Source organism: Oncorhynchus keta, chromosome 20, assembly GCF_023373465.1.
Source record: "Oncorhynchus keta strain PuntledgeMale-10-30-2019 chromosome 20, Oket_V2, whole genome shotgun sequence".
Classification (NCBI taxonomy): domain Eukaryota; kingdom Metazoa; phylum Chordata; class Actinopteri; order Salmoniformes; family Salmonidae; genus Oncorhynchus; species Oncorhynchus keta.
In genome coordinates, this window is record NC_068440.1 from 942,576 (window position 1) to 965,886 (window position 23,311).

General features: G+C 41.3%; 1 protein-coding gene across 1 annotated transcript in view; it reads left to right on the top strand.

The window, feature by feature from the left end:
- Positions 1-3,846: 3,846 nt before the first annotated feature.
- LOC118399113 (small conductance calcium-activated potassium channel protein 2-like) overlaps positions 3,847-23,311 on the top strand; it is a 33,875-nt gene continuing 14,410 nt past the window's right edge. Inside the window, exons 1-8 of the mRNA XM_035794915.2 lie at positions 3,847-4,700; positions 5,206-5,301; positions 5,602-5,883; positions 12,672-12,793; positions 16,847-16,988; positions 22,402-22,512; positions 22,752-22,879; positions 23,132-23,201. Of these exons, the coding sequence (XP_035650808.2) occupies positions 3,861-4,700; positions 5,206-5,301; positions 5,602-5,883; positions 12,672-12,793; positions 16,847-16,988; positions 22,402-22,512; positions 22,752-22,879; positions 23,132-23,201 (1,791 nt within the window). The 5' untranslated portion in view covers positions 3,847-3,860. The remainder of the gene's footprint in view (positions 4,701-5,205; positions 5,302-5,601; positions 5,884-12,671; positions 12,794-16,846; positions 16,989-22,401; positions 22,513-22,751; positions 22,880-23,131; positions 23,202-23,311) is intronic.

Below are 23,311 nucleotides of genomic sequence, written 5' to 3' on the forward strand. Positions count from 1 at the left end.
GACAGATGGTCTCTCGTCTAATTGAGAAAGTGCTGGGCTCTGCATGGGGGCCCAGGAATGTGCATAGTTAAACTCCACTCCTCATTCGTTCTCATGAAGTGCTGATGCAAGGAAGGGGAGAGGAGAGAAACTGAGATAGGGACCGTATAATAGATTACACTATTACTTCTGCTGCCCTTTGCTATCCACGGCTCTTGGGGGGTTGTCAGACATCCCGTGTGCCCTAGAGGCACAGATTCACTCATGACTCATGGGTGCACACAATGAAGAATGGCCTGTAGAATGGGGGGAGAAAGCATCGGTATCGGTGAAGTAAAGAAAACTGCACCAAGCATGAAACAACAAGGATATACAGGTAACTGCCAAAATAAAGGAAACACCAACATAAAGTGTCTTAATAGGCTGTTGGGCCACGACGAGCCGCCAGAACAACTTCAATGCGCCTTGGCATAGATTCGACAAGTGTCTAGAACTCTATTGGAGGGATGCAACACCATTCTTCCACAGGTTTTGTTGACGGCAGTGGAAAACGCTGTCTAGGGCGCCCCTTCAGAATCTCCCATAAGTGTTCAATTGGGTTGAGATCTGGTGGCTGAGACACACACACACACACACACCCTTTAAACCCCCTATGCTCCTTTGAGACCCGCATTTTTAAACATAACCCTTAGCATGATGGGGATGTTTTAATTGAAATTGTTTAATTAACTCGGGAACCACACCTGTGTGGAAGCACCTTCATTCAATGTACTTTAAATCCCTCATTTACTCAAGAATTTCCTTTATTTTGTCAGTTACCTGTATGGTTACCTGTAATAGATAATGTTAGATGAATCCTGTTGAAACTACATACCTCCATAATTTGAATGTATACACAATTAACTAAAGTCTGATTAAAATATGGTGTCTGTCCTATTACGTACTATTATATTGTGCTAAAATCAAAACCATAACACCTTAGCTATAAAAATAAATACGCATGGCAGCCACTGGGGTGTGGCTGACATCTGGTGGTTTATACAAAAACTACATTCAAGATAACTATTTCTGACAAAGCTGTGATGAGGTGAGGGTGAAGGAAAGGAGGCCATGGTCAAAAGTAGTGCACTATAGGGAATAGGGCATAGCCGCGGGAAGATGTTTAGGGTCTGATAATAAAGGACTTAGTAAAGGCCCAGTGCACTGCTTTTGTGAGACATTTACTTAAATAACTTTTTTTCTCTGTTCAGATTCTTCAGGGGATGCTGCAGTACCCTCAGCACCCCTACTTCCCGCGCCACACCATTAGTCGTGCTGTGCTTTGGGTTTTTAATTACTCTCTTGATTGGATTAGGGAGTTATACTACGCTAACAACTCCCCCACCTAATAGGGTATTATCGACAACAAGTATATTATCATATATCTGTGGCCTTGACTTCTCACTTCAAAGTAGCCTTTTCTTGATGGATTATCTCTCGATGAATGCCTTTCACCTGTCCCATTGCATTCTTCTGGTAGGCTACTATCTACATTTGAGCGGTTCCTGTTCGAATGTTTTGTCACGTATGTTTAGAGATGGATTGGACCGAGGTGCAGCGTGGTAGGCGTACATCTTTCTTTTATTTAAATGACAACCGAAAAAACAACAAAATATAAAATGAACGTAACGCTACATGTAGTGCAGAAAGCAACTACACACAAACAAGATCCCACAACTAAAGTTGGAAAAAAGGCTGCCTAAGTATGATCCCCAATCGGAGACAACGATAGACAGCTGCCTCCGATTGGGATCCATACCCGGCCAACAAAGAAATAGAAAAACTAGAATGCCCACCCAAATCACACCCTGACCTAACCAAATAGAGAAATAAAAAGGCTCTCTAAGGTCAGGGTGGTGACATGTTTCCTATCTTCTTCACTAAGGATGCCTATAATAAGTGAAGGTGAGTCTTTCGCTTTGGTGTGGCTGTTGGATTCCTGTTCTATAGTCACAGCATAGCATGGAGCGATGGGAAGTGAACTGTAGTGTTTTGGGGTTCAGCTCCCAGTCCCAGATTGCATACCCTGGCAGTGTACCCTTGAACAGAGTACTTACCTTAATTCATCTATTTTACACCCAGCTGTGTAACTGTAATACGGGCTAGATGATTAGACCTCTGTGTACAGCTCTCTCTCTCTCTCTCTGAGTATGTGTTGTATTTTGATTACACAATACCTGTCTTTATCCTCCTCTCCCTACCCCTCCTCCTTGACTTCCTCTGTTAACTGGAGCCCCATCTGTCAAATATTAATAGATAGAGATAAATGTTGGTGAATGTCATTGTTATAACTTTAATTCCAAAACCATTTTCCTCTCCACATTGTCAGGCTAAAGGGTGACATATTTAATATTTCAGAAGCTCCTAAGTATCAGATATCTGACTCTCAAACCAACTTGATTAATCTGCCATATTTCTATAATCTCCTCCCCTGCATTGATACGCAGGACCATCACTCACTCTTAGATTAAATGGGAAAAGATCCAAATTGCCAGCTTGGAGAGCTCCCTTGGATAAAAATAAAACCCAATAAAATAGTAATGCCTATCCTTCAATAAAACAATCAAATAAAATGTCAACTATTCTTCCCTTCTTCAACACACACACACACAAGCAAAAGGACAGAGGCAAAAGAGCTGTCCAACCTGATGAAAAATGATGTCAGAGGAAACGTTGCCATGTAACCAGGGACAACTGAAACTGTGGATCTTACAGTAATAAACCCAGCTTAAACAAAGACGTCATGATGGACAACTTAATACTGGAAAATAATGAAATAAACGAGTCATAATACAATTGATATCCATGGACATATGGTTTATATGCTGCTATGTGGATTATAGTTCATAACCCTTACTTATGTCTGCTGGAAGGGAGCTGGATTCTTATGAAGTTATTTCTGAGAGAGACTGAATATATTTTGATCTGAATACAAGTAGTTTTGTCACCTAATTATCCTAAGGTAATAACCAATATCTATTTAACTGATGCTTCGTTTAATTTGTGTTGACTTTAAGGAGATGGACTAAAAGACAATCTGAGGAAGTTAAAGGAACAGGGGCATTTAAGAGTTCTTAACCAACAACAGTGGAATTGAAAAATTAATTGGAAGTAACTGAAATACGTGGAGAGGTAAGACTGAGCAGAATCAATTCGGTTTTAACAGTAATTTGGCAAGAATATTTATGACTGTAAGATTACCAGGTGCTGCAATAACTTAAATGAGGGTTTTATACAATAATTCTACAATGTTTCTAGATCAATGTTTCTGACAGAATGTCATTGTTTTTTTCCAACGGGTTTCCATTGTCTTATCATATTATCTTGGATGGAAAACCCATAGGAAAATGTCTATATAAAGTCAACCATTATCACAGAGGAACATTCCCACTGCGCACATACATCAGTTCAACGTCTGGCATTGTATTTAGGTTAAAAGTTGGGTGAAAAAAATACTAAATGCCTTTCATGACTTTTTGCAAATCCAATCAGTTTTCCACATTGATTCAATGTCATCACATAGTTTTTGGGGGTTGAAATTACATCGAAACAACATTGATTCAACCAGTTTTTGCCCAGTGGGTTTGTGTTCATGTTTACTGTGAACTGTGAATAGTATGAATGTCTTCTGTGAACTCTCAGCATTCCACAGGCATATCAACATCCCCCTTTTTACAATAGAGTTTGTGTTTTTGTATGCTTACCACTCATACATTTTCATTGTTTTCACTCCATAAACTGTCTGCACTCTCTCACAGTTGTCTCTTTCCAGACCCCATAAAATTGTTCAAACATAATAACTCAATGCCTGTAACAATCTCTAGATGGAGCCCTCTCCCTCTATGAACTTGACAATGCAGCATGGAGATGAGGAGGAGGAGGAGCAACATCCTCTCCTTCCATCAAATGTGGTCCCTCCCCCTCCTGCTTTTGGCATCCAGTGCGGAAGAAACTACTCATGTCAAAAAGCTGGAGATCACTCAGTGTGGCTCGATGGAACCCAGTCATCACCCACACTCTCATATTACAACGGCTGCCAATATGTGTCACCCTCACCCCGCTCCTCGCCCCGAAGGGGAGACAATGAGGAAAAGGTTAGGGGGAAGGAGGTCCACAAGGAAAAGAGAGGCAAGAAGCCAGCAGGGAATGAACAGAATGCAGGGCACAAGGATCGGATTTGGGGGAGTAAAACCAAAAAGGCAAGCCCACAGAGGCGCCAGCAGGACATGACATCCACTCAGTCACCCTCCAAAGGACTCCACATGTCTCAAATGGACTTAAGGGAAACAGAAAGTGGGCCACCCAGTGAAGGAGGTCGAAGGCTAGAGGTCCCATCAATGAAGATGCAGGACCGCCAGAGTCTACCTGAGATCATCATTACAACCAAAGATGACTACCAGCCACATTCCCCCAACCAAACACCCAGTTCTGACAAGAATCACCCGAAGTCTGAGGCCAAGGGCACCTATGGTGGAGGTGAGGAGACCAGTGGTGCGCATCACAAGGATGGTGTCCATAACTGCCCTCACAAGAAGACCCAGAGCATCGGTCGTAGGCTGGTCCGCCGAAGGGCGCTGTTTGAGAGGAGGCAGAGGCTGAATGACTGTGCACTCGCTGTGGGGATGTTTGGAGTGGTGGTCATGATCACCGAGATAGAGCTCTCCTGGAGCGTCTACAGTAAGGTCAGCACTGGGGACTAGACCTGGGTTTAAATGCTTGACATATTTTCAAATATATACTTTGAGTGTTTGCCTGAGTCTGCCTGGAGTGCCAAATTTGCAGTTTTGGGACTTTTTTATAGCTTTATTAAGCCATGCAAGTTCAACCAGGCACAGATCAAGTATTTGAAATGCTTTTTCAATTATTTGAAACCCAGATCTGCTGGGGACACCTGGGTGATTATTGAGTTCAAACTTACAGAACATTATTTGAAGGCCTTCAGTATTTGTTGCTGACTTAAGGTTACTGTGGCCAGGAATCAATCAGGGGCACATTGTGGAGCGCTGTGGACAATGTGCCTTTTAAAGGAAATGTTCCTGTGTTCGCGGAGATCGTATAAATCAGAAATTACCTTTAAATGTCAAGCGCCTTGAATTGAATCCCAACTTGTTAAAATAAGGCATATTTGCCACAATGAAGCTTACTGTACATTAAGATAAGTGTGTCCACGACATGTTTCCCCTACAGAGCTCTATATACTCTATGGTTATGAAGTCTGTTATCAGCCTGTCCTCTCTCATCCTGCTGGGTCTGGTCATTGCCTACCACATCTGTGAGGTGCAGGTAATTTCACCTCTCTGACTACTTACTACACTGCCCATACTCTCACTCTTAAACTAGCTTATGTGATCCCACAGCTTAGATACTTTGAAGTCATTCTACTCTGCAATATTTTTTGTTATATACCAGACTATAGTAGAGGTTCTATTGCTAATGGGGAAAGTAGATGGTGACAGAGGGCAACCTTGTCTAGTACTACTCATTATATAATGTATTACACTTTGACTACACTCTCAATGAACTGTACTTCCTCTATGCTCTAACTCTGACATCTCTGTGTACCCATACTCCCATCACTGTTAGCTCTACATCCATGACAACGGATCAGAGGACTGGCAAATTGCCATGACAACGGAGCGGGTGAGCCTGATCGCCCTTGAGCTGTTTGTTGCGGCGGTGCACCCGTTCCCAGTGGGTCTCCCATTGTCATGGCAAGCCATGTCCCCCACGCTGTCAGAGACGGAGCTGGAGATCGTGCTGGCTCTACCCATGTTCCTGCGACTCTACCTCCTGGGTCGTGCCTTGATGCTGCACAGCCGACTCTACACAGACACCGCCTCGCGCAGCATTGGCGCCCTCAACAAGGTCAGAGGTCAACATTTGTCACCATGCAAGTTATGCAACCTCTCCCTCAAATGTTAGTTACTTACTTTTTTATTTATTTATGTTATTTCAGCTTTATTTAACCGGGTAGGCTAGTTGAGAACAAGTTCTCATTTGCAACTGCGACCTGAACAAGATAAAGCGTAGCAATTCGACACATACAAAAACACAGAGTTACACATGGAATAAACAAAACATACAGTCAATAATACAGTAGAACAAAAGAAAACAAAAAGTCTATATACAGTGAGTGCAAATGAGGTAAGTTAAGGAAATAAATAGGCCATGGTGGCGAAGTAATTACAATATAGCAATTAAACACTGGAATGGTAGATCGGCAGAAGATGAATGTGCAGGTAGAGATACTGGGGTGCAAAGGAGCAAAATAAATAAATACCCGTATGGGGATGAGGTAGGTAGATGGGCTGTTTACAAATAGGCTAAGTACAGGTGCAGTGATCTGTAAACTGCTCTGACAGCTGGTGCTTAAAGCTAGTGAGGGAGATGTGAGTCTCCAGCTTCAGAGATTTTTGCAATTCGTTCCAGTCATGGGCAGCAGAGAACTGGAAGGAAAGACGACCAAAGGAGGAATTGGCTTTGGGGGTGACCAGTGAGATATACCTGCTGGAGCGCGTGCTATGAGTGGGTGCTGCTATGGTGACCAGTGAGCTGAGATAAGGCGGGGCTTTACCTAGCAGAGACTTGTAGATAACCTGTAGCCAGTGGGTTTGGCGACGAGTATGAAGCGAGGGCCAACCCACGAGAGCGTACAGGTCGCAATGGTGGGTAGTGTATGGGGCTTTGGTAACAAAACGGATGGCACTGTGATAGACTGCATCCAGTTTGTTGAGTAGAGTGTTGGAGGCTATTTTATAGATGACATCACCGAAGTCGAGGATCGATAGGACGAGGGTATGTTTGGCAGCATGAGTGAACGATGCTTTGTTGCGATATAGGAAGCCGATTCTAGATTTAATTTTGGATTGGAGATGCTTTATGTGAGTCTGGAAGGAGAGTTTACAGTCTAACCAGACACCCAGGTATTTGTAGTTGTCCACGTATTCTAAGTCAGAGCCGTCCAGAGTAGTGATGCTGGACGGGCGAGCAGGTGCGGGCAGCGATCGATTGAAAAGCATGCATTTAGTTTTAATTGCGTTTAAGAGCAGTTGGAGGCCAAGGAAGGAGAGTTGTATGGCATTGAAGCTCGTCTGGAGGTTTGTTAACACAGTGTCCAAGGAGGGGCCAGAAGTATACAGAATGGTGTCGTCTGCGTAGAGGTGGATCAGAGAATCACCAGCAGCAAGAGCAACATCATTGATGTATACAGAAAAGAGAGTCGGCCCGAGAATTGTACCCTGTGGCACACCCATAGAGACTGTCAGAGGTCCAGACAACAGGCCCTCCGATTTGACACACTGAACTCTATCAGAGAAGTAGTTGGTAAACCAGGCGAGGCAATCATTTGAGAAACCAAGGCTGTCGAGTCTGTCAATAAGAATGTTGTGATTGATAGAGTCGAAAGCCTTGGCCAGGTGGATGAATACAGCTGCACAGTAATGTCTCTTATCGATGGCGGTTATGATGTCATTTAGAACCTTGAGCGTGGCTGAGGTGCACCCATGACCAGCTCTGAAACCAGATTGCATAGCGGAGAAGGTATGGTGGGATTCGAAATGGTCAGTGATCTGTTTGTTCACTTGGCTTTCGAAGACCTTAGAAAGACAGGATAGGATAGATATAGGTCTGTAGCAGTTTGGGTCTAGAGTGTCACCCCCTTTGAAGAGGGGGATGACCGCGGCAGCTTTCCAATCTTTGGGAATCTCAGACGATACGAAAGAGAGGTTGAACAGGCTAGTAATAGGGGTTGCAACCATTTTGGCAGATAATTTTAGAAAGAGAGGGTTGTCTAGCCCGGCTGATTTGTAGAGGTCCAGATTTTGCAGCTCTTTCAGAATATCGGCTATCTGGATTTGGGTAAAGGAGAAATGGTGGGGGCTTGAATGGACCTCTACATTCTGAGGTTGTACAATAGCCCGAATGGTTTTGATTTGAAGTTCAGTAGTTAGTTGAAATGATGCTAAAGCAGCCCATTGAATTCCATAAATGTCGTTCCACTTCATGATTGTGTCCCACTTGTTGTTGATTCTTCACAAAAAAATACAGTTTTATATCTTTATGTTTGAAGCCTGAAATGTGGCAAAAGGTCGCAAAGTTCAAGGGGGCCGAATACTTTCGCAAGGCACTGTATATATTTTTTTTAATAGCTATATATAAAGCAAATTGAGGTGAGAGCATTGGAAATACTTTTAACGGTTGTTCTGTGGGTGGCACTGTGTGTTCTTTTCAAAGCATGGGTCCTGGCCTTTCGGGGGATCTAGGGATCCAGGGGGACGGGGGTGATCTGCCGGTCACTGGGATGACAACCCAACTTGGGAGGGGCTTTGGCGGGTGGAGTACTGGAGAACAATTGGAGGGTTACTTATTAGCAATGCAAATATCATGGTACAGCTATATGGACACTCAATCACTATGGTACTTTTTAATGGTAAATTTACAAACATATGATGAATGGATTTGAAACTTGTATCTCATTATGGTAAATGGTGAAATAAATATAGCCAGTTATAATTGTAATGGCTTAGCAGATAAGAAAATAAAAACAATATTTCAAAGAGAAGGAATATAATATCTATTGTTTACAGGAAACTCATTCAACAATTTTAGATGAAGGTGAGTGCAAAATATACTTCTCTCATGGGCAAAGAAACTCAAAAGGGGGGATGACATTAATTAACAGTCATTTTGATCCGAATGTGCAAATTGTCCAGATCTGCAAGGTAGATGGATGATTTAAAATATGTTATTGGACCATAAACAGATATGGCTCATTAACCTTCAAATTGGAACTAGCTGATATATGGAGGCTTAAATATCCTGACCTAGTGAGATATACCGGGAGGAGGCTCAATCAAGCTAGTCGTCTTGACTCCTTTCTTATGCCATTCTCGTTGCCACCAAAAGTGAAGAAAGTGTTGATTAGGGGATAGAATGCGGTCGGACCATCAGATAATTGGCATATACACTTATCAAGGCACAAGGCGAGACCCAAATACAGACACAGGAGGCAGATGGTTGGCGTCTTACAATGTTTATTCATCCAAAGGGGTAGGCAAGAGAATGGTCATGGACAGACGAAAAGGTCAAAACCAAATCAGAGTCCAGGAGGTACAGAGTGGCAGACAGACTCGTGGTCAAGGCAGGCAGAAATTTCAGGCAGGTGGGTACATAGTCCAGAAACAGGCAAGGGTCAAAACCAGGAGGACTAGAAAAAGGAGAATGCAGGAGAACGGGAAAACCGCTGATTGACTTGGAAACATACAAGATGAACTGACACAGGGAGACAGGAAACACAGGGATAATACACTGGGGAAAACAAACGTCACCTGGAAGGGGTGGAGACAATAACAAGGACAGGTGAAACTGGCATTACTTAGAAATGCCCTTGTTTTTGAAAGAAAACCAATTTTTTTGTTTATTTAAATAACATCAAATTAATCAGAAATACAGTGGACATTGTTAATGTTGTAAGTGACTATTGTAGCTGGAAACGGCAGATTTTTTATGGAATATCTACATAGGCCCATTATCAGCAACCATCACTCCTGTGTTTCAATGGCACGTGTTAGCTAATCCAAGTTTATCATTTTAAAAGGCTAATTGATCATTAGAAAACCCTTTTGCAATTATGTTAGCACAGCTGAAAACTGTTGTTCTGATTATTAAAGAAGCAATAAAACTGGCCTATTTTAGACTGGTTGAGTATCTGGAGCATCAGCATTTGTGGATTTGATTACAGGCTCAAAATGGCCAGAAACAAATAACTTTCTTCTGAAACTCGTCAGTCTATTCTTGCTCTGAGAAATGAAGGCTATTCCATGCAAGAAATTGCCAAAAAGAAAGATCTCGTACAACGCTGTGTACTACTCCCTTCACAGAACAGCGCAAACTGGCTCTAACCAGAATAGAAAGCGTGGGAGGCCCCGGTGCACAACTGAGCAAGAGGACAAGTACATTAGAGTGTCTAGTTTGAGAAACAGACGCTCAGAAGTCCTCAACTGGCAGCTTCATTAAATAGTACCCGCAAAACACCAGTCTCAACGTCAACAGTGAAGAGGCGACTCCGGGATGCTGGCCATCTTGACAGAGTTGCAAAGAAAAAGCCATATCTCACTGGCCAATAAAAATAAAATATTAAGATGGGCAAAAGAACACAGACACTGGACAGAGGAACACTGCCTAGAAGGCCAGCATCCCGGAGTAGCCTCTTCACTGTTGATTTTGAGACTGGTGTTTTGCAGGTACTATTTAATGAAGCTGCCATTTGAGGACTTGTGAGGAATTTGTACGTAGAGCTCCGAGACAGGATTGTGTTGAGGCACAGATCTGGGGAGGGTACCAAAACATTTCTGCAGCATTGAAGGTCTTAAATGGAAGAAGTTTGGACCAACCAAGACTCTTTCTAGAGCTGGCCGCTCAGTTAAACTGAGCAATCGGGGAAGAAGGGCCAGGGAGGTGACCAAGAACCCGATGGTAACTCATACAGAGCTCCAGAGTTCCTCTGTGGAAATGGGAGAACCTTCCAGAAGGACAACCATCTTTGCAGCACTCCACCAATCATGCATTCACGGTAGAGTGGCCAGACAGAAGCCACTCCTCAGTAAAAGGCAAATGACTGCCAGCTTGGAGTTTGCCTAAATGACTCTCACACCATGAGAAACAAGAATCTCCGGTCTGGTGAAACCAAGATTGAACACTTTGGCCTGAATACCAAGTGGCACGTCTGGAGGAAACCTGGTACAATCCCTACGGTGAAGCATGGTGGTGGCAGCTGTGGGGATGTTTTTCAGCTATGAACACTAGTCAGGATCGAGGGAAAGATGAATGAAGCAAAGTACAGAGAGATCTTTGAAAACCTGCTCCAGAGCACTCAGAACCTCAGACTGGGGTGAAGGTTCACCTTCCAACAGGACAATGACCCTAAGCACACAGCCAAGACAAGACAACGCAGAACTGGCTTGGGGACAAGTCTCTGAATGTCCTTGAGTGACCAAGCCACTGTATGCTGAAAACATTAAGTTTATATTAACTAAAGCTAAACCAATATTTGTTAAACAAAAATACCAAACTTGTTTTTGCATGGATTCTGCGACGTGGTTAGCGTTTAACAGCTAGGATCGCTATTTCTTGTTCCAGAATCCCGCTTAACTGACGGGTTAAAATCTGCTTGAAAGAGACACTAACCTAGCTAAGCTGCTAACATTAGCCATCAAGCTAACGAAGTTAGTCCCAGATGACACTCTTGGAATTCTCTCAACCAGCTTCATGAAGTATTCAACTGGAATGCATTTCAATTAACAGGTGTACCTTGTTAAAAGTTAAGTTATGGAATTTCTTTCCTTAATGCATTTGAGCCAATCAGTTGTGTTGTGACAAGGTAGGGAGTTATACAGAATAGCCCTATTTGGTAAAAGACAAAGTCCATATTATGGCATGAACAGCTCAAATAAGCAACGAGAAACATCCGTCCATCATTACTTTAAGGGATGAAGGTCAGTCAATGTGTATAATTTCAAGGACTTTGAAAGTTTCTTCTCAAGTGCAGTTGCAAAAACCATCAAGCGCTATGATTAAACTGACTCTCATGAAGACCGCCACAAGAAAGGAAGACCCAGAGTTACCTCTGCTGGAGAGGATTAGTCCATTAGAGTTAACTGCGCCTCAGATTGCAGTCCAAACAAATGCTTCACAGAGTTCAAGTAACAGACACATCTCAACATCAACTGTTCAGAGGAGACTGTGAATCAGGCCTTCATGATCGAATTGCTGCAAATAAACCACTACTAAAAGGACACCAATAAGAAGAAGACACTTGCTGGAAATCTGTCCTTTGGTCTAATGAGCCCAGATTTGAGATTTTTGGTTCCAACTGCCATGTCTTTGTGAGACACAGAGTAGGGGAACGGATGATCTCTGCATATGTGGTTCCCACCATGAAACATGGAAGAGGAGGTGTGAAGGTGTCGGGCTGCTTTGCTAGTGACACTCTCTGTGATTTATTTAGAATTCAAGGCACACTTAACCAGCATGGTTACCCAATCATTCTGCTGCTATACGCCATCCCATCTGGTTTGTGCTTAGTGGGACTATTATTTGTTTTTCAACAGGACAATGACCCAACACACCTCCAGGCTGTGTAAGGGCTTTGACCAAGAACGAGAGTGATGGAGTGCTGCATCACATGACCTGGCCTCCACAATCACCCAACCTCAACCCAGTTGAGATGGTTTGGGGTGAGTTGGATCGCAGAGTGAAGGAAAAGTGCTCAGCATATGTGGGAACTCCTTCAAGACTGTTTGAAAAGCATTCCAGTTGAAGCTGGTTGAGAGAATGTGCGAAGATGTCAAAAATATATCATATATTTTGATTTGTTTAACACTTTTTTGGTTACTACATAATTCCATATGTGCTATTTTATAGTTATTATGTCATCACTGTTATTCTACAATGTAGAAAATAGTAAAAATAAAGAAAAACCCTTGAATGAGTATTTTTAAGTGAGTTTTTTTTATGGAAGGGTGGATCAGCTTTAATATTATAAATATATTATTTAAAAAATATTTTGTGGGGTATTTTTTATTTTTTATTCTTCTTTTCCCCTAACCCTACCACTGTGGATATTAATATTATTATTATTTGGACTTGTAATCCAGATCCACTTCAACAGCCGTTTTGTGGTCAAAACCCTGATGACCATCTACCCTGGCACTGTGTTGATGATCTTCAGCGTCTCTCTGTGGCTAGTTGCTGCCTGGGGCCTACATGTCTGTGAGAGGTGAGTGACTAAGAAGGGAAAGGGAGTAGAGAGAGGAAGGAGGGAAAATAGGTATCAGACTTTTGCCAGGATTCATTAAAAGCAGTGTTATTTTAGTCAACTAAAATAGTACTCTACAATATTCGTCAAACACCTATTATTCAGTGGCAATTGATGACTGAATAAATAGACCTAGAAAAAAGAACAACTAAACAAAAATGGTTTTTAATTTCATTTGACTAAAATGAGACGAGACAAAATTCTCTGTGACCAAAATCTGACTACTAAATGGACTGGACAAGAGATTTTGGAGAGATTGAGAGCTTTTCGGTGATAAGCTCAAATAACAGGACAGATGCGGTGCAGTTCTGTTCAGCAGTGGGATGGACTCAACCAGCAAACACAGGCTACTTCAGTGGTGAGCTGCAGGGAGGCAATCACTGTGGACAGACAGGCAGCCAGGCTCTGCTCTAGCCAGGCTCTGCTCTGGCTCGGCCTCCGATTATAGCCTGCCGACACATTGCGCAGGCGACTCTCTTGCTTCACCACCAGCCTTCTAATTAGCAAGCCTTGGCCTGGTTAAGAAACACAAGCTGCTTTACGAAATCAAAAGCAATAGTTTAATTGTAAAATAACAGTCAAGCTATGTTTTCCTTTCTCTTTCGTAGACTATGGAAAAGTAGTCTGTCTCTCTCTCAACCCTCCCACATTTCCCACTGCATTTCATACACAGATTCTGTTGCCAAGTATCCCTCTTTTACGCAGAAAAAAAACAGCTTGATTCTACTGCTGAAAAGACATGACTCATAATACTGGTGCTACGTTTTTTTCTTTCTGTTGTGCATGGAACAAAAATAAAGGAAAAGGGATAGCAAACTATTTATTGACTAAATGTATCTTACCACTACACTATTTCTGAATTGGTAAATAACTTTATTTTGAGTTAAAGCTGCAATATGTAAACTTTTGGGCGACCTGACCAAATGCACATAGAAATGTTGAGTTATAGATCTGTCATTCTCATTGAAATCAAGTCTAAGAAGCGGAAGATATGTTCTATGTGCGCTATTTCTATGCTTCCCATTCTTCAGTGTTGTTTTTGTATACCAGCGTGAAACAGCTGAAAATACAATATTTTTGGTTATGGAAAATATTAGTGATGCACCGATATGACATATTTGGCCGATACCAATGTCCAATATTTTCCTGGCAAAAAAAACTATACTGATAACCGATATTTAAAATTGTTGCGGTCTTTTAAGCATTCTAGTACATTTAAATAGTTAACACACACAGACATGGATGCAGCGTTCTAAGGCACTGCATCACAGTGCAAGAGGTGTCACTACAGTCCCTGGTTCGAATCCAGGCTCTATCACAACCTGCAGTGAGAGTCCCATAGGGCGGCGCACAATTGGCCCAGCGTCGTCCGGGTTTGGCCAGGGTAGGCCGTCATTGTAAATAATAATTTGTTCTTATCCTGACTTGCCTAGTTAAGTAAAGGTTACACACACACACCACTGACCCCAAACATTTTTTGTTGGCATTTACGCATGTCCCCATTACCAGTAAAACATAATCAAAACCTATTTCTTTCACTTACTTGCTGTGCTGTTTCATTGTTCATTTCTACAGTCGTTTCATTCTCAACCAGGATTTCTATGGCAGGCCATTTTGGTCTTTGCGTGTCAAAAACAATACACGTCAAATAACACTAATTGACGTGTCAAATAAACTTGTTGACCAATCAGGACCTGAATATGACTACACGTCACAAAATAATTTAACGCATTCATACATTTTTTACGTAGTTACTACACATTGATTACACTATCACTCGTATTTCATATGTCACAACAATTCATCGACACGTATGCTATGATGCTGATAAAGTTGTCTTGTCACCTTCAGTGCTGGTCATAAAAAAAAAAATAACTAGCTCATGGATGCAAACAATGTTCTTCCCCAAAAACACAGCAAAACAACAATCTGTTTCAGTAGCTATAGTTAGCTAGCTAACTGTATAGCTAGGTGTCATCATCTAAAATATCCCTCATTTATAAGCCAGTTCTTTGATTAATGGTGGTCGGACCCATCTATGTGAAGCTAGCCACAATATGGAATAGCCACAATAGTGGACATTGAGGTTAGCCTTCAAAATAAAGGTATGGCATAATTCTACTATTTGTATTCATTTGCATCACTGTCAATGTCATACTTTTCTTTTGAAGGCAAACCGCAAATTCCACTATTGTGCGTAATTCTTATTGTGGATAGCTTCACAACACATAACCCGGTCCAGTCGAGCCTCACTAGCCAGACAGAGCTAGCAGGCTGTTTTTAACGTTAGCTTTGGGCAACAGGGTTAAGTAGCTGGCTAGCTATTTATTTTCATGAAATGAAGTTCAATTTCAATAGGCGAACAACAAGTGGCAACCTAGCTAATACTTACTCACGAAGATACCTAAATCATTGCTAAGAATAATGAAAATGACTGCAATTTCTACTGGTCATTGTTTTCAGGCTGGTTGTATTGTGCTAGCAAGGTACCAAGCTGAACCTAGCTACCCCTGAAGTTGCAGTCAAACAAATGATGCTTTATTACCAACGCGGTATTATAAACACATTGTTCGTTGCTGGTGTTTCCTTGTTTGCAGACTTTTTTGTACAGCTTTGACAGTGCTACTGTATCTTTTTTGACACGCAAAGACCCAAACGGCATAGTATGTATGTCGTGAAGCTAATAGCAGTGACGCTATTACTGTGCAACTCTGGTAGGGCAACTTCAGAAAAATAGCGCACTTGGTAGTGTGGTGCTCGACCAGTCGGCGAAAGCCAACATCACCCAGGTGAGAGAACGGTTGATTGTCAAGGGCAATGTATTCCATTTTCTTGGCTTTCTTACTCTTTCAAATGACTGCTCGACTTGTTGACTGCTCGATCCACAAAGCAGACATTGTGGGCTAGGTTAGGGATGCTGTGTTGCAAGTGTAGTGTGTGTTATATAGGTATGCACGGCAGCTTTGACATCGGTTTTTAACATCATGTTAAACTAGATCGGCCAATACCGATGTTGGCATTTTTAGCTAATATCGGCCAATTTCGATATGTTTACCGATATATTGTACATCCCTGCAAAATATATTTCACAGTGGTTTAGATGGTACAATGATTTTCCACATAACGACGGCTTGTTTTGTCACATAAACAAAAATTAGGCAAACTATTAGAATTTTTGCAACCAGGAAATGGCGGAGCGATTTCTGTATATTGCACCTTTAATGTGGATTCAGTGACTCAGACTTGAGCACTTGGACCAGGACTCGTTCACTGGGAGTCAGACTTTAGCCATAGGGACTCGTGACTCGACCATTGGTGACTCGGACTTGGGGACTTGGGACCTGAGGTTCAGTGATTCGACTACATCACTGGGCGAAACAGTCATTAACTCCCGTTCAAAGTCATTAGCACCCATTCTACTTTTGGACATCCATGTGGAACGTTGATAACAATGGTAATGACGCGACCGAGTGATGGAGGTGAAACACATACTACTTTGCGGCACCTTCTAGTGATTCTCTCTCTCTTTCTCTCTCTGCTTGTGTGTGTCTGTTTGTTTTGTATGTAATGTAATGTAATGTAATGTGCTGTGCTGTGCTGTGCTGTGCTGTGCTGTAGACTGAATTAGGAATTTACATGCCAGATAATTCTTATATAGGTGAATATAATATTATTCTTATGTTTTTTTCATATTTCTGCTGTTAGGGAGAAAAGTAGTATGTTTGTGCACATGGAATTCAGTGATTTATGTTTACTATAGGTTAATGACTCAAATTAAAGGGCATTTAGTTGGCCACTGTTTTTGTCATTCTTTATTTTTTAAATTATTATTTTTACCCCCTTTTTCGTGGTATCCAATTGTTAGTAGTTACTAAGTTGTCAGTAATATAACAAACACAATCAAATATCATACTCCTAGACTAAAACTGGTTTATTTGTTAAATGTTAATGTTAATACGATGAGTAGACAAGACAGGGGAAAAGCTGAACCATCACCCATCCCCTGTCCTATAGACACCACAACTATAAGGACCTGAGCAGTAACTACATGGAGGCCCTGTGGATGGTCTCGGTCACCTTCTTGTCCATTGGTTACGGGGATGTTGTTCCCCACACCTACTGTGGCCGCAGCATCTGTCTACTCACTGGCATCATGGTAAGCAGTTTCTGCAAAATAGGAAAAGCTCTCGCACAGCGGAGTCGACTTGTTGTAGGTGCGTGGGAATAATTCAATGACATCTTTAAAGAAAATTGAAGAAAAGGGGATGGGCAGGTACAGTGCCTTCAGAAAGTATTCATACCCATTGACTTATTCCACATTTGTTGTGTTACAGACTGAATTCAAAATGTATTAAATATTTTTTTAAATCTCACCCATCTCCACACAATACCCCATAATGAAAAAGTGAAAAGGGTTTTAGAAATGTTTAGGGCCTACATAAAGCTGTCCCAACAGGCAGAGCTTTTCTTCAACACCATGCAGTGAATCCTTACCACCGCTACACCTTCCTATCAGCGGAGCCTTGTCTGGCAGCGAAACAGTTCAATCAGCCTCATTTACCTAATTTTTTTAAATCATAGCTGATATGCCTGACTTGCTTAAACAAATGTGGTTACTACTGACTCCTTGTGGATTTGTTTAAGTTGATAAGGAAAATACAATCATGAGGATCCACTTTTATATACAATATACCGACGCACAGACAGCGCATTGTGCAAACAAAATAACCCTTGCAATGGAATTGCATGAGTCTATTACTGAACTTTTTGTTGAAAACAAGTATTTGAATGGGAAACATGGTTACAGACCCAACAACATTATATACTATCTCCTCGTCAAGAAAGCACAAGCTAATTATAATACACAAAGTAAGCAAAACAATTAAATAATTCCAACATTGCCTAAAATGATGTAGGCAATAGGCCTATAACAATTGAGAAGTACAAACTATGGCATAAGGGAACGACGAGCAGATAAGAGGTCATCCGTAATTTAGACTAAGACATTAATTAGCGAACTAACATGGGCGTAGTCAATATAACTATTTTTTCAGCAGTTATGAAATGTACAGTGACAGAATTCAGAACATGGGCCGTTCTTAAGTTTGAAACTTTTTCCTCATAGTCGGGAGGGAGCTGCTGACACAGACTCGTCCGTACCCTGATGGACAGGCCTTTACGTCTCATAAATCTTAGACACCACGATGGTCCACCTCTAAAATCCTCAAACTTCATTGCGGTGGCGATTGTTTTGGCTTTCAGTCGGATCTGCACAGTTGAAACACCTCGGCCGTCTGCTCTCTGTGTGCTGACACAGTTTTCAAGCTCATTTTCTAGTTCGGGCCATCTGCTTTTCTTCCCTCTGAAAGCTTTTGTGGTCTTTTTGCACTGAGTCCGTTCCTCACGCTGCTGTTTCCAACGTCTTATCATCGACTCATTAAGGCCAAGCTCCCGAGCAGCAGCTCTATTTCCTTTTACAACAGCCAGATCGATCGCCTTCAACTTGAAAGCTGCATCATATGCATTTCTCCGTGTCTTTGCCATGATGAGAGTGACAAATTGACTACCGTAATCAGAATGATGGGAAGTTTGAGCGCGCTCGATTTACGTCACATTATGTGACGGTGCTCAGTTTTTTGGCGGCATGAATCTTGTGAAAGCGGGAAAAATCCAGAAATTAGCCGCGTCATTGTATAAGCCGCGAGGTTCAAAGCGTGGGAAAAAAGTAGTGGCTTCTAGTCCGGAAATTACGGTAAGCAGAAAAAGAAAGCTCTTACAATATTCGATGATGACATTTCTCTAAAACAGGCTATAGGCTACATGTGCACCACGAAGTCAGTTCTGAGAGGGAAAGGGACCAAATTATTAGGGTGAGGCACATGGACTACTAACAGCTTACTACACAACACACACTTAGTATTACTTTCTTAGCTACAGTATACATACAGTGGGGCAAAAAAGTATTTAGTCAGCCACCAATTGTGCAAGTTCTCCCACTTAAAAATATGAGAGAGGCCTGTAATTTTCATCATAGGTACACTTCAACTATGACAGACAAAATGAAAAAAAAATCACATTGTAGGATTTTTTATGAATTTATTTGCAAATTATGGTGGAAAATAAGTATTTGGCCAATAACAAAAGTTTATCTCAATACTTTGTTATATACCCTTTGTTGGCAATGACAGAGGTCAAACGTTTTCTGTAAGTCTTCACAAGGTTTTCACACACTGTTGATGGTACTTTGGCCCATTCATGTTTATGTCCAATGGCAGTTGAGCATCGATACGTTTTGTAATTTCTCTTCATATGACAAGGATTTAAAAATATTTGCCAGGAGATTGTCGACGTGATTCATGATGATTGACATGATCAGTCCAAAGCTATGGTAGACATAATGTGATTTTGCATAATTTTATCTGTGGCCAACAACCTTTAGCGTTCTTGGATGGACACTTCTATGGCAGCACCCAAGGGGGCTTGAACTGCCAAGCTCTCCCTGTAGATTCTGCAGTGACGTAGTGTCCCCATGACTTACCAAACACTGAACCAATCACAGTGCAACTAAAGAAGATTACCAACGCCTATGGTCTGTATTTTCCGCTGGCTGCCCCTCCACCACAGAAAGCCCTGAGCTCGGTTGAAAAACCTGCATTTTGGAACTGCCTTACTCAAGAAAGCAAGTAAGAAACCAAGTTTGTATGCAACTTTATTCACTCAATAAATTTGTTTTTACATTGTTTGCAAACTTACATGTGACACAAATTAATGCCAATATAACATGCAAAACAGGCAACAAACTTATAGCTAAACAGGTGTACCCTGAATGACAGGTCTCACCTGGCCAAGTTAGTTGTTGAAAATGGCATCTAGCAATGATCAAGTCTTTTTAGTCAAACCTGTAATTAGGCCACTCAGGAACATTCAATGTTGTACTGGTATGCAACTCCAGTGTATATTTGGCCATGTGTTTTAGGTTATTGTCCTGCTGAAAGGTGCATTTGTCTCCCAGTGTCTGTTGGAAAGCAGACTGAACCAGGTTTTCCTCTAGGATTTTGCCTTTACTTAGCTCTATTCCGTTTCTTTTTATCCTAAAAAAAACTCCCTAGTCCTTGCCGATGACAACCATACCCATAACATGATATAGCCACCACCATGCTTGAAACATAACACTTTGGATTCAGGACATAAAGTTAATTTATTTTCCCACATATTTTGCTGTTTTACTTTAGTGCCTTATTGCAAACAGGATGCATGTTTTGGAATATTTTTAATTCTGTACAAGCTTCCTTCTTTTAATGCTGTCATTTAGGTTAGTGTTGTGGAGTAAGTACAATGTTGTTGCTCCATCCTCTGTAACTGTTTTAAAGTCACCATTGGCCACATGGTGAAATCCCTAAGCGGTTTCCTTCCTCTCCGGCAATTGAGTTAGGAAGTATTTTTGTAGTGACTGGGTGTATTGATACACCATCAAAAGTTTATTTAATAATTTCACCATGCTCAAAGGGATATTTAATGTCTGCTTTTGTCTTTTTTACCCATCTACTAATAGGTGCCCTTCTTTGCGAAGCACTGGAAAACCTCCCTTGTCTTTGTGGTTGAATCTGTGTTTGAAATTCACTGCTTGACTCAGTGAGAGATGAGGTAGTCATGAGGTAGTCATTAAAACACCATGAGTACATTTTTACTCCTGAACTTATTTACGTTTGCCATAACAAAGTTGACTCAAGACATTAAAGCTTTTCATTTTGTATTACTTTTTAAACATTTCTAAAAACAGAATTCCACTTTGACATTATGGGGTATTGTGTGTAGGTTAATGATACAAAATGTCAATTTATTTCATTCAAAATTCAGGCTGTAACAACCAAATGTGAAAAAAAAAATCAAGGGGTGTGAATACTTTCTGAAAGCACTGTAATTGTGGTCATTAGCACAGTCTTCTTTTCCAATGCAGCCGTTTTTTATCTCAATATCAAATCATTTCTGTGTAACAATTAAGTACCTTACTGTGATTGTTTTCAATTAAAATGGTCAAAAATGGCTTTTTAGGGGAGGGGGAAACTGATAACTAGCTGTCATTGGCAGAGCATTTTGGAACTCTTTTTGTATTGGTCTATTAACTAATTCACCAGGCAGGCCAAAAGTCCATCCCACCAAAGCAGGTTGAAATTTCAGGCGGTCTTTTCAAACAGATCTGTCATCAGTCTTTTTTATTTAATAACTAATTTTGACAGTAACCCTCCAAAAAGTTATTCATAAACCTTTTTTCATTTCCATATGTACTAGGAGGAAGCTAATTGTTTGTTTCTTGGGCTTCAGGAATGTGACTGAAAAAGTTCCTCAGGACAGAAAAAGTATAAGGGGAACAAATTCCTTGGTCAAGGATACGACAGCGCCAATGCAATTAGGGGAGCTTACTCTGATTCAAAAGTGCATTTCAGACCGAGAGCCTAATGCTTCTTAGGTAGTTCTTTAAGAGTTCTAGTTTAGAAGCGACAGTTACAGGGATGGTATAACAGCCTGATTGCCGTAACAACATTAGGGAAACTGGGCAGAAAGCAACTGCTGATTCAAATACAGCAGTTCTGCAAAATCTTTCATTTAGCCTCTCATTCTCCTTAATTGCCGGCCTCAACACATTACGGAAAGAGAATAACTGTATAGGAAGCTCTGGGGACAGATCATCTGGATACTGGACAGCCAATAAATTGGTAGATACAAACAGATGATCATCTTGAGTGGTTTTTGAGGGCTTGAACAAAATAAGTGTTTTGCGATTTTGTTTATACTGGTGAACCGGCGTTGTGTGATTGCAATATCAACAGTCCCTTATCTCTGATATATCTTGGCGTGCCTCATTCAAGACTAAGTTTAAATTGTGTGCAGGGTAATTTTTTTCCTCATTGTTAGGCTATTTGATGTGTAATTCTTATAAAAAAGTTTATAAATAGAAGCTAAATACAGTATATAGGTATAGCTATTACACTGCAGAATTAAACACTCCCTAGTAAACTAGTGTTTTGAAGGTGGACTGACTATTATTTGGCATTAAGACTGGTTTTACGCACAATAACTTTATCCAAGCTCGGAGAAAGCGCAAGGACGGCTTATGTCATGCAGGTTCAGGTAGCCTATACAGGACAGTGGGTGTATATTTTTAAAAAGGAAAAAAATGAATTGGTAGCTGATTAGTATACTGTTGCATTGAAAATATATTGAATTTACAACTTGAATTACTGAATAAGTAATTCAATTATTGCCACCAGCCAGCAGTCTAACATTGTGAAATTATTACCAAATAGGCCGACCAATAAACATTTATCAATGAGCTAAAGCAATGCTATACATGCCCTGGCACCACAGAAAGCCTATCATCGATTCAATAGGCATGCAGCCGCATAGACCTTGCAGAGGTCCAGAGAAAATGTGTTACTCCAGTGAAGGCAGTATCATAATTTCACAGTATTATTCCAACCTCCTAATATGCAAATATATTTGACTGCACTGGGCCTTTAACCTTTGTTTATTTCTCTTTCACACACGTGCGCACAAACACACATACACAGGGGGCTGGTTGCACAGTGCTGGTGGTTGCTGTGGTTGCCAGGAAACTGGAGCTGACTAGGGCAGAGAAACATGTCCACAACTTCATGATGGACTCCCACTTTACAAAAGGGGTAAAACTCACCTGATTTAACATGTGAATGTATTCAATCGTGGTCTTTGGAACCTTGACTTAACATGTGATGTGAGATACAGTCAATGGTGGCCTGTAGTTGTATGAATCATGGCACCCTGTTCCCTATATAACGGTGCACCGATCTAAAGTAATACACTACGTAGGGAATATGGAGCCATTTGGGACGCATCCATAGAAAACTGAGTGTTGGACGAGGAAACAATTATTCTCTTACAGATAAAAATTGCTGCAGCAAATGTACTGAGAGAGACTTGGATGATCTACAAACACACCAAGCTTGCCAGGAAGAGAGACCACTGCAGAGTACGCATGCACCAGAGGAAGCTGCTACTCGCCATCCACAAGTAAGGCACCAATCAGAACACACTTCCCCAAGTAACCCACCAATCAGCTTAGATATTCCCCTGAGATATCGATATGGTCACACATTACATCACATGCCCAGGTGTTACAACTCTAGAACTTGTGAAACCCCAACTGGAATATAGAACAACTGTAATATAGAAATGGTCATTCTCTGGTCATCATGAATTATATTTAAAATTTGTTGTACCTGTCCTGTGATTATTTCTGAATGTTAAATATCTTCTCCCCAGGCTGCGTGATGTGAAGATGGAGAGGAGGAAGTTGGCTGACCAGGCCAACACACTTGTGGATCTCTGCAAGGTGGGACGGGCAGTCACCCCATAGGTTCACCCGCTACTGTTGCAACCAATATTATAGAGAAAGTAGCAATCAACTTTCTAAATGTTCTCATTGTCCCCTCATTCTTGGAC